This window comes from Palaemon carinicauda, chromosome 27 (assembly GCF_036898095.1).
Source record: "Palaemon carinicauda isolate YSFRI2023 chromosome 27, ASM3689809v2, whole genome shotgun sequence".
In the NCBI taxonomy this organism is placed as follows: domain Eukaryota; kingdom Metazoa; phylum Arthropoda; class Malacostraca; order Decapoda; family Palaemonidae; genus Palaemon; species Palaemon carinicauda.
The window spans coordinates 8,929,500-8,942,237 of record NC_090751.1 but is presented as its reverse complement, the minus strand read 5'-3'; the positions used below and the strand labels follow the sequence as shown (position 1 = coordinate 8,942,237).

General features: G+C 34.4%; 1 protein-coding gene across 3 annotated transcripts in view; it reads right to left on the bottom strand.

Moving 5' to 3' along the window:
* Positions 1-6,128: 6,128 nt before the first annotated feature.
* Positions 6,129-12,738, bottom strand: part of LOC137620524 (protein lingerer-like) — a 32,990-nt gene continuing 26,380 nt past the window's right edge. For all 3 annotated transcript variants that reach the window (XM_068350714.1, XM_068350717.1, XM_068350716.1), the window contains 2 exons: positions 10,502-10,673; positions 6,129-7,356 (listed from right to left, as the gene is read on the bottom strand). In XM_068350714.1, the coding sequence (XP_068206815.1) occupies positions 7,225-7,356; positions 10,502-10,673 (304 nt within the window). In that variant the 3' untranslated portion in view covers positions 6,129-7,224. The remainder of the gene's footprint in view (positions 7,357-10,501; positions 10,674-12,738) is intronic.

Sequence of the window (12,738 nt, the reverse complement as noted above, 5' to 3'; positions counted from 1 at the left end):
CTCATGGATTTTCTAATGTACTGTTGGCAGTACAGTACCACATGAAAGATTCTTTTGAACATCTCCTTTTCATCCCCAACCACAAGATGTTTAGCCTTTTACTCTTCGTCAGTTCCAACAGGTCTCTTCCCCAACAGTTGTTAAATTTAAAAAATAATCTAAACTTGTGTCTTGCTACATTTTTTACCCATCATTTCAGAAAAAAAATCCCAAAGCCAACCCTCAGTAAGATAACACAATATGTTTTCCTGGAACTGTATCTTTCTTTCATGAAGCAGGTACAATGCCAATGAAACAATAATACAATAAAGGTTACAGATCAAGTTTTGTAACATCCTGAATTTGTGTTCAACCAAGTAAGGATTATATCAAAGAAGATTTGAATGAAATCCTTCACATACATATAGTATATTTACCCCCACTGAATATGCTCTAAATTTTCAGGGAAGCACACACATGAGAAAAATAAGAAAATATTATGCAAAGTCAGCTTATGAGTAATTTTTTCCATATTTGATTTACTGTACTGTACTTTTATTAAGCAGCTTACATATAAATGTTATATTTTTCATAAGAGAAAACATAGGAAGACTGAATTGGAACAAATTGTCATAAACAAACTATTGCTTACAATTCTTGTCTGATTTCCTTGTAATATTAAAAAAAAAAATTACATTTTCTCTTTATACATATGTAAACATATTCAAACATGTTGAAACTATATTTCTTTTTACAGATAGAGTCATATATAGTATACTATTCTCTGGGAAAGACTTAAGTTTTAATTATGATCAGAAACATGCAGAATTCAGGTATTAGGCAAGATCTCCTAATTCCCTGTGAAAGGTAGCGTAATACCACTTAGCTTTGTTTATACTGCATTTAATTTTTAATAAAACAGCAAGACTTACAAGACGGCTCCAAGTGTAAAGTATAGTAATGAATTTTGTCCTTGTGTTACATGAAAAAAATAAAAGCATTACTTAATAAAATCCAAATACCTAAAGTCAAATCTTGACATTAGATCACCCATGAAGTTTTTGATAAGGGACACATAATAATAAGCAGTCACTGAGCTTTATATGGGGAGAATTATGGATGTTAGAAAAAAATGAGATAAAAGTGTTTGTGAACTACAGAATACGTGCATGCCATACAGCAGAACAACTAAAAAAGTTAACCAGCTATATATGTCTCGGATAAAATGTAAGATATGATGACAAACTTCTCCGACAAACTACCTCTAAAACTTGAATAGAACAAGTGTTTTTTAAGTGGACACACTATTAACTCAAAAACTTTTCTTTTCTTGCAGAAAATCATTGCATCCTGGAGAATATCATTCTCTGACATAATTTATTTTATGGGCTGCCAACGTAAAAGACCGTGTCCCACATAAGGTGGGGCAGTCGTAACCAAACTGAACCAGATGGATGTTAGGAATCTGAAATACAAAGGAGTATATCTTCTTGTCTTGAGACACCATATGGAGCTGATTCATTTATGGAATTGTATTTTTGGGTAGAACCTCCATATTAATAAGGTTAGTGACTACTAATCTTTATATCATTATTGTCAGACAAAGTAATTGTCTCTCTCTTTCGCTGAGTATAATACAAACAAAGCGAGAATGATGTAAAATTTGTGGGTTTTACCCCAAAAGTATAAGCTTTCCATACACATTTTGAAGTAAGATCTTTAGGCTTGCACGCCATGATATCTTGTCTTTCGACAGAAATCACGGATCTGTACCTTTTTATTAGATACACAAATCACTTCTCTATAAATCTGTCAAGCAGGGACCTGAAGAATACCACTTCTAACGCCTGGCTCTCGCACTTGCTGAGAAGTGCCAGAAGTTAGGGTAAAATGGATGCTCTCCTAGATCATCCATTGTTTATCAAGTGATAAGCCATAAAATTCACTCATCCACTTGGGAGACACATGAATAAAGAAAAAAATTAACTGTTTCTTCAATTTGATGTTCTTTAACATTTTTGCTATGAGGTCCTTTGACTGGCCAGACAGTACTACATAGAATCCTTCTCTCTCTTTACGGCTCATTTTCCTTTTACATACTCGTATATCAAATAGTCTGGCCTATTCTCTACATATTCTCCTCTTTCCTCATACACCTGACAACACTTGAGATTGCCAAATAATTCTTCTTTGCTCAAGGGGTTATTGACTGCAATGTAATTGTTCAGTGGCTACTTTCCTCTTGGTAAGGGTAGAAGAGACTCTTTAGCTATTGTAAGCAGCTGTTCTAGGAGAAGGACACTCCAAAATTGAACCATTGTTCTCTAGTCTTGGATATTACCATAGCCTCTGCACCATGGTCTTTCAATGTCATAGGGTAGAGTTCTCTTGCTTGAAGGTATGCTATTCTATCTTATTTCTCTTCCTCTTGTTTTTTTAGTTTTTATAGTTTATATATGAAAGATTTATTTTAATGCTGTTACTGTTCTTGAAACATTTTATTTTAATTGTTAATTACTTCTTTTGTAGTTTCCTTATTTCCTTTCCTCACTGGGCTATTTTCCCTGTTGGATCCCTTGGGCTTGTAGCATCTTGCTTTTTCAACTAGAGTTGTAGCTTAGCAAGTAATAACAACAATAATATTGTAAATACCAGTCTCATGTAAGCACAGCTGACATACCATTTGTCTTTGAAAGAGAATACAGTAATTAAAGTACGATTGCAAGTAAGTCAAGGACAGGAGCTCCTCAACATCCAGATCTCCACTTTGACACTCTCTTTTTAACTATATGCAACTCATTTAAGATAACAGGTATGCTTTTCGATTGCAAATTTACTTTTGAAAGACACATTGTTTCTTCTCCAATTGCACAAAAAAATGGCATATTGGTAGAGTCTTTTAGGATTTTTTATTATCAACCTATCCTGAGGAAATTTTTTAATTTTTTCATTCTACCACATTTTGAGTATTTTTCTCCTGTCTGGCCTACAGCTGTTGGCTCTCATCTTCATTCATTGGAAAAAAAAACTTGCAGTGTATTAAATTTCTTACTCCTGATCTGGATATTAATCTCTGGTACCGTTTTTCAATTAGTTTTTAGCGTGTGTTGCTTAAGCGTCTTCACATGTCTGCTTAGGCTTCTTCATAATTCCGATCCTTTGCATTCAGATTTTTCCAGTTCACCATACTATACATAGTACCAGGTATGCCAGTAAATCTAATAATCTTGCCTTTCTATCATAAGGCTCCATACTTCACAGTATTGTTAATTTTATTCCAGCTGTAACTTGACTGTCAAATGATCTTAATCTGGCAGTGGAATCGGTCGAACTTCAAGTTTTTTTATTTCATATTCCTCACTAGGTTGCTGTCCCGTTAAAGCCCTTGGGTTTATAGCATCCTGCTTTTCCAACTAGAGTTGTGGCTTAACTAGTAATAATAATAATGATAACACTAAGAGGAACATATAATTTTTCTTTTCTTTACGGTTCACAAGCACCTTTTCCAACACCTTAGACTAAGAAAAGTCTGGTTTTAATTTTGAGGTATAACAACAAGAAGTTGCTTTTAATCTCTCAAAATTCAGGAATCAATGCTTGTTATGCTTTTAGTGATCCAAGTTTTATGTCATAGCACCTCTGGGAACATGGATAGGTAGACTTTGTACCGGTTCATCAATGGATTGTCAGGTCTCAATATACTGCTTTCAGCTTCTTAAAATCCCCTTCCTTTAACAGGCATCTGGAGATGACCTTTAACCACCTAACTTTCCCACTTGGAAGCTATGTTGGAACCTTTGAAAAAGAGGTTGCTTCAGAAACTATAGAATTAGGGAAAGCACCTTCAGATGGTTGAGTAGAATGTAAAAATTTGCAAACCATTCCTACACAACACTGCTAGCACACATTGTTAGATTCCTGAAACATAAGTTCAGTGCTCTCATATATCTGAAGAGAAAAACTTATAGACATCTTGGCTACTATTACCAGAAATGATTCCACACAGAGATTGTTAATGAATGATGTCGCAAATAGTTCCATGAATAAAATTTCACGCACTTTCCAAAGATCCTCACACATCTGCTATAAGGAGTACTTCACTCTAGTGAATCTATGAGTAATAAAATATCATGAAATTAAATAGTATCAGATCTTCCTCCTCTCTATTTTGCTCAGTACAGGGTCTTCAAGTCTATCTCTTAATTTTACAAATTTGTATCTCCCAATTTTTAGAGTACATCACAAATATTATTATCTGAAATTGGAGCCAATTGCCTCCCATATGTTGGGCCTTTTTTAACACAGTACAAGGAATAAAGTGCCTAAGAAAGATATAAATATAGGTTGTTCACCGAAGAGACATGTATGCATAACAACCAAACCTAAGAAATACAATAATGATTGACTACCACAGTTCTACTGACATTTAAGATAAATACCAGTACACTTTAAAGGCAGTTTGAGACAGCTATAAAAAAACGACTCACTGAGGGTATAAATAACACTTAGTACAATAAATAATATCATTCAGTCATGCCTTTTGCTACATATGCAGCTCATTTTCCTTCCCAGCTAAATAATGCACAATATTGGCTGTCTACTATAGGTAGATTATGGGAATTATGTTAGCAAACTCAAGTCCGACTATCAGAAGATGCAGTCAGTTATATAGAAAAATCTACAGTAGTAGCAAGGGTGAGGGTCCATTATTGTAAAATTCATATAATTTTATCAGGATAGACTGTAATCTCAGTTCAAGTTTAAATAACTGAGTTTGACAGATTGTTATGATTCCCTGAAAAAAAATAAAATGTCCACTATAAACTGCTACATTTGAATGAATTTATTTCAATTGATATGGCAAATTAAATTGGGAAAATTAGTGGGTTCAAGTCTTTGGGACACAGAAATCATGATGGTACTTGGTCAATTTAGGCCTTAGTTCATCTGAATTGTAAATTCCCTCGTGAAATTATTATATTTCATAATTCCACTTTGCTTTCATTTATCTAATTCAGTTCCTGTTTTACTTGTGTATTTAGTGCAGTAATGTTACATAGCACTAAATTTGTCATCACAGTACTGTTGAAAGCTTGCTGAATCCAAAATCCAGAGGCTATCTTTAGCATGCAGAAGTCATAATGATACTTGGCCAATTCAGGCCGTAGAGCATCTGGACTGTAAGTTCCCTCTGAAAATTTGACGGTCCTAAGTATGTATGATGATTTTCAGGTTATTGCACGGGAAATACAAAACCATAGAATTTCATCTAATCCCTTGTAAAGGTACACCATTGTCAAATTTTCAAACTAAAATTATTAGCTAGCTGACCTAACCTATTAATATTCAGTCTCAGAAAGATAAATCCCTATAAACAAAGTTCTTTAGAACAACCAATCCTAAGTCATCAATAACATAAATGGCTTCCAGACCTAGTGAATAATGTACTTAAATACAGAATTTTCATCATTATCCATAAAATTATATTGATGTATGAATACTCCATAAAATATTTTTAAAATTATTTCACAGTATCCATCCAAACTCTATAAGGCTGAGGATATTTCCATACCAAAATCAACATGTCTCAAACTTGACAATCATTAACAATGTTTTACCATATTGCATGTTCTCTAAAGCCTTCATAGAACCAGAGAAAAACAATATAGGTAATCATCTTAGCAAATAAATCAATCTCTACCTCAAAGCTCAAATATTTAAATAAAATCATTTATAAAATCAAATCATAACTTATATTGCTAAGGCTTATTACACAATTACTTTGTGATTAAATAATAAGGCATGTACGTTATCAATAAAATTAAAGTAAAACTCTGTGTGTGATACAATAGAGCTTATGCTATTACATAGCATTAATTTTAAGACATGTTTTACTGTACAGTAGTAATAAGTCCCAAAACTTGAGAGTTCGCTGTATGGCACACATGATAGTTCTGTTCATTGCTATTTGTATACGGTAGTTGTACCCATCCCCCTGGGTTTTTATTACCTTGTTTATCCAACTTCTTTGGCCTTATTGCTCCAGATTTTGGCCCATAATTCAAAATAAAACCTTGAAGCCAGTCCTTGAAGTCTTAGAGTGACTTATTAGATTATTTAGACTTTTTCGGTGATAATAATAAAATATGAAAGATTATAAATAGCTGCTCAAGCTTTTTTATAGTCATAAATAACAACATTAAAGAAAATGGTATTGAATGAATGTTGCAGAATATCAATTCAATGCAAGTCTTTCCCAGCAGAGAAAAGTATAAATATTAAAAGAATGACTGAAAAGAATCCGTCACATTATTCAAGCCCAACAAACAATTTTAACTTCCGTTAATTAGTGTACCTTAATTAGTCCATATCAACATTGCAATAGTTCACATTATGACCTATTCAGAGTTCATGGACATTCAGTCCCAATGAACATATTGAGAGAGCTATAATTAAATATTTATAGTAAAAAAATGCAGCCTTACATTTCACAATTATGTCTCACTTTAAAAACTGCACTGTATCTAACATACAAAATGACAAAAAAAATTCAAATTAAAAGCTCCAAAAGTTTTACAATTACTCTACATAACCTCTTTGCTTGGTATTAAAAGGCAAAATCACATCTTTCATAATTGGAGTTTTGTACATCCAGGTGTGTTCCAAGCCACAAGAGATGCCACTCGTCATCATTTGTATATATTAAATAAAGCTGCTCCTGTAAAGCTGATAACTGGTATTAACACATTTATGAGGATATTTATCCTTGTAGCTCAAAAATTTCATGTACAACACCAAAGACAAATCAAAATATTTATAAGTTTTTGTCTCAAATATTAAAAAAAAAACTTTAATAAAGAGTTTTAACAATTAACAGAAACTGATTCAGTATGAGATAACTCTCCTATAATATATGTACAATACTGTAAGAAATCTATCTGAAAAACTATGTACACCAATGTTATACAGTTAAACTTTCTATTTACAGCTAGCCAGAGCCTCCCAAGAATAATTTACATATACAGCATCAGTTAACAGTCATGTTCCAGACACAACAAACACACAATGTGAGCTTTTTTGTTTTCTTTATGCTTTTGTTTAGGAAACTACTGTAAGTGTCATTATTTCATAATAGGCAAACCTATATTTATTTCCCTTCACAACTTAAAGAAACAACTGCTACACTTCTAAGTGCAATTAAATGAAAAAATTAATTACATGAAGTTGAAAATTTGGAGAACTCAGCTAAGTAGAACTAAAGAGTGAGTACTGAGAAGTGGGTGTAGGTGGCGCCGGCGCCGGGAGGATGGAATTCAGGAAGAGAAGTCGCTGTAGATTACCTTCTGCACAGCTGCATTTCCCTGATAATTCATTACCCTGAAAGGAAATATCGGAATCTAGTTATTATTATAAGGTAGCTTAATCAGACCACTGACTTATAGGAATCTAGTTATGGGGTAGCTTAAGCTCTAATTATTATTATGCCGAAAAAGTTGATGACTAATGAATACTTATCTACGGCACCTCCCTACCAAATTTCAGGTCATTTGGTTATAATACCAGGGCACAGGAAACCAAAATATACATTTTCGTCAGAAAATTGCAAAAAAAAAAAAAAAAAATATCATGATTTTAAAGGTAACAAAAAAATATAAAAATGCACCTAGGTATTTGACCACTTGACCTTTGTGCCAAATTTCAGGTCATTTAGCCCAAAAATTACTAAGATGAAGAGATTTGAAGATTTAACAGCAGGAGGAAAAGTAATATCAGGAAAAACAAAATATTTCCCTTCCATAGAGTGAAATATAATGTTTCACTACCTCCGGCAATCGAGTCAGTTTATTTATTTGTCTGTGGACATTTGTTGTCTGTGGACAGGATTACGTCAAAACTACATACCGGATTTTGATGAAATTTTCACCAAAGATAGACCTTAGGTCATGGATGACCAAATTAAATTTTGGAGCTGATCTGGATCCAGATTTTAGATCCGGATTTGCATTTTTTTGTGTCTGTGGAGAGGATCACGTCAAAACTACTCGGAGGATTTTGACGACATTTTCACCATCGACAGATCTTAGGTCATGGACGACCCCATTAAATTTTGGAGATGATCCGTATTTGACTTTTTCGCTATCTTAAAGATAACGTCAAAACTACCAGACGGATTTTTAAAAATTTTCACCACAAATAGATATTGGGTCATGGACAAACCCCATTAAATTTTGGAGATTTATTTATTTACATTCAGCCCTCATTTTTCGCAAGGGTTAGGCAACAGAGGCAGCCTTGAAAAGCGAAGAATCGCAAATGCTTGTTGCCCTAAAGGGTGGAATAACTCTAACTTAACCTAACAACTTGCTCCCATTACCTACACCCAGATAATTAACCCACTAAGCTCTGCCTACTATTGGTTTTACTTGGTTTCTATCACAGTATAGTTGTTCCTACCTATAAATACTTTACAATACTCACTGATACTATAGTGTATATTTATATACTGCTTATCTGCACTGTAAGCGTTCGCTGTATTCATTAAGACAACTTGACTCACCGCACACACAATCTCCTCAACCTTATGGCTTTCGGGTGAAACGATTATTAAATAGTCTGGATATAATTAGAAATAAGGTACTTCCATTCAAGGTATCATCAACGCCTCCAATACTTCCATTCAAGGTATCATCAACGCCTCCATGGAAGTTACCAGAGATATCTTTTTGTAAATATTTTATTGGAGATAAGAAGAATATGTCAGACGTAGAAGCCAGGTGTCTTTTTAATGAACATGTTAAAGAACATAGAGGATCAACTTTTATCTACACTGATGGCTCCAAATCTGATGCTGGCGTTGGATTTGGAGTACATAGTAATGGTTTTAATTGTAGAGGTGCACTTCCTCTGACCGCTTCCATATTTACTGCCGAACTGTATGGCATATTAACCGCTATTGAGAAAATAGCGTTGGAGGAGGAGGGTAATTTTACAATTTTTAGTGATGCAAGGAGTGTCCTTCAAGCTATAGAAGTTTTTAATTCTAATAACCCTCTAGTTTTAAAGATTTTAGAATGGCTTTTTATTATTGGACGGAGAGGTATAACAGTTTAATTTTGTTGGGTTCCAGCACATGTAGGTGTGTCTGGGAATGAGAAGGCAGATTCACTGGCTAAGAAGGCTGCATCCGAGTTGCTGCCAAGAAGGTATCCCATTCCCTGTAATGATTTCTTACCTGACATCAAGAAATTGGTTTGCAATAAATGGCAACAGCAATGGGATAGCCTAGATGGGAATAAAATGCGAGAGGTAACAAATGTCATATCTCCATGGAGGTATAATATGATGCCCCGAAAATGGGAGACGTCTCTTTGTCGTCTCCGTATTGGTCACACTCGGTTGACACAAGAGTTTCTGCTGAAGGACCAACACCAACCGTATTGTGACGACTGTTTAGTACCTCTAACAGTGAGGCATTTGTTGACCGAATGCCCCAATTATAACAACTTAAGGAATAGATATTTGTTTGAGGCTCGAGGTGAGGGTGGCAGGTTCATCCTTGCCAAGATTCTTGGAAATGATGTGTCCTACTATGCAAGTGGCATTTTTAGATTTATTTCAGAAGCAGCTCTTCTGAAAACTATTTAACTTTTATGACATTCAACTTTTATGATTTTAATTGAATACTCTTTTATTTTTTATTTTATTTTTGTATACATAAATTAAATGTTACCGGCGTCAATGACCTTAGATGTCAGGATGCCTGAAAACTTTAAATCAATCAATCAATCAATCACCGCACACACAGCTACCATGTACAATAAACAACATTATTGTAATTCTGAGCTGTAAAATATGTATACAGTACAATTTAAGTTTAACTAAGTGTACTGTATATATTTCAAAAAACGACGACCTTTGTGTCAATGGGACGTAGGAGGAGATGATGATGATGATAGATACTGTATATATATATTGCAATGCTCATTTAACTTACCATAGAATAATGGTCGACAAACTATACATATACCTTACCTGAGATAAGGATTTGTAAGTTCCATGCCATATTTATGGCACAATAGTTTGGCATACACATACAGTATATATGTAGTATATATAATCAAATGTCCACATCAATCCAGCTACTTGAGATCAATCCCAGAACTCACTACTGAAGAAATTGGCCTACGGCACTTCCATTGCCTGAGATTAATCCAGGCATTATTTGTAAGACAAGGCTAAAAATCACTTGGCAATACTGTGTGAAATACGTATTTTTAAAGTTATGGATTGCAGCTTAGTTGATCAAGAAGCGTTTGCATTGAGATGAAAGTACAATACAGCCCTTAACACAAGTCACTTTATTCAAAAGAATAGACTAACATAAACTATCTGGATTTTATTTTAATAAAAGGTTTTTATGTAATCCTGAACAACACACAGAAATACATAAATTACTAAATAAAAACACTACGACATTTATGAAAAAGAAATAAAATAAATTTCTTATTGTTCAAGTACTTACTACTGTTATATTGTCTGAGCTCTTGGTTTTCGCTATAAGAGGAGACGTTGAGTTGAATGATAAGTGCGTGATATCTGTTGAGTGACGGCGGTACTGTGGTAAATTGATAGGAGACACATTCCCACCTTCCTCACTTTCTCCTTCACTTATAAATCCATCTAAACCAGCCCACCTGAAATGATCACATAAAACATAAAATATTAATTTTATTAATGAAGAAAAATAAAACATCAATTTTGAGTAAAGTAATTTGAAGGGTCAAGTACAAATCAACCATTTAGTAATTTCAGTTTTGTTAACAATGAATTTCATTAGTACCAAAAGCTTTTAATAAATAGACGTTTTAACAAAGAAAATCCTATTTTGGGGAAGTATTGTGTAGTCCTCATTCCTTGACCTAGGGCCAGTTTATTAACAACTAAGCATGAACTTGAGTTTATATAAGGGAGATCCACAGGTTCCAGGCTCTCTAAAAATCTGTCACAACCTTCCAATACTATATGCAACTCACATTACCCCATGAGAAGCTCGACTGTTCAATGAGAAGAAGTCATTGCCACCTAGGCATTTATTTACCACAGGAAGTCATCTTTGTTCCCAAGAATAGTAGGCCTCTATTCATGAGTATAAAGTTGGAAGGGCTTTTGGACACCAGGTAGCTTAGTAAGACTTTACCATTCACAGGGGTTGGGTAACAGAAACATCAGAGAATGTCGATAAATTGTGAATGATTCATGCCCCCTTTATGACATTCCCAGGGTGCCTATTTCCATATAAAACTAGAAAAAAAACTTTTGTATCTCAGCTTTGAAAGAAAAGACAAAAATAATATTACAGTATTAAGTTAGGGACAGTGAAGGGAATGGTAAAGATAGATGGCTTGGAATGAATGTAAAGAGAGTTCAATATGAGAAAGTGGTTGTACCAACTGTGATGTATGGATCGAAGTTGTCAGGAATGAAAGTGATGGAGAAAGAAATTAAATGATTACGATATAAAGTATCTGAGGAGTATGGCTGGTGCATCTCAATTAGATAGTGTTATGAACAAAGTAGTAAGGGTGAGAACGGGTGTAAGAAATGATTTAGCAACTACAGTAGATATGAATATGTTTAGGTGGTTTGGCCATGTAGAGAGAATAGAAAAGGCTGACTGCTGAAGGTGATGAATGCAAGAGTTTAAGGGAGAAGTACGAGAGGAAAGCCAAGGTTTGGGTAGATGAATGGAGTGAAGAAAGCCCTACATGACAGGAGGATGGACGTGAGAGAAGCATACGAGCGTGCCAGAAATAGGAATGAATGCCGAGCGATTGTGACGCAGTTCCGGTAGGCCCTGCTGCTTCCTCCGGTCACCTTGGTAATCCTGAGGTAGCCAGCAGTAGGGGATTCAGCATATGAAGCTTCATTTGTGGTGGATAATGGGGGAGGGTGGGCTGTGGCACCCTAGCAGTACCAACCAAACAATTTTATATTTGGTGTTATAAAACTGTGAATAAACAGCAATAAATATTGCTTTAAGGAACTCCAAGGCATTCCAAAAATATTCAATTTCATGAAGAGCAAACCCTCAAATAGTGAGGTCTGACTGTAGCTATCCCCCACAAGTAGGGTTTTCCTTTGTCGAAACCCTTTTTTGTGTTAGGAATTGTGTAATCCTTAAGCATAAAACAATTAACTCATGAACCATTAGGGTCAAGTTAACACACTCGCCTCAAAATGAACAGAAAATATTATGCTCAGTACTCTTCACCTTTTTTTTTATACCCATCTGATCCTATATTTAGTAAATCATATACTATTTGATCTGGGCAATCCCTACACTTATTATCGAATGTATCCACAATTATACACTGGTTGCCTTCTCAGGTGAAACAAATTTTATGTATGTCAAACTTACCATTGTACACACAAGTCTTAATTACTGATTACAGAAAATCTTATTTCACAAAACAGTCCCTGAATATTAAATAAAAAACTTAATACAACCACACTGCCATTAAAAGCTTGATAAAGGGTGTGAAAAATCCTCTAACAAAAATAGTAATGTACCATCAAATGAGATGCATACCAAACTCTTGAAAAACTGACAATGAGGGATTCAAGATGGAAGCTTCTAGTGATCATGAAGTATATTAGTAGTTCTCGCAGTATAGGTCTAATCCTCTAGTTTTGAGTTTGCCAACAAAGCTGCGCTTGTAAAATATATAAAGCACAATGAATGTTGGGTAAGACTTAATG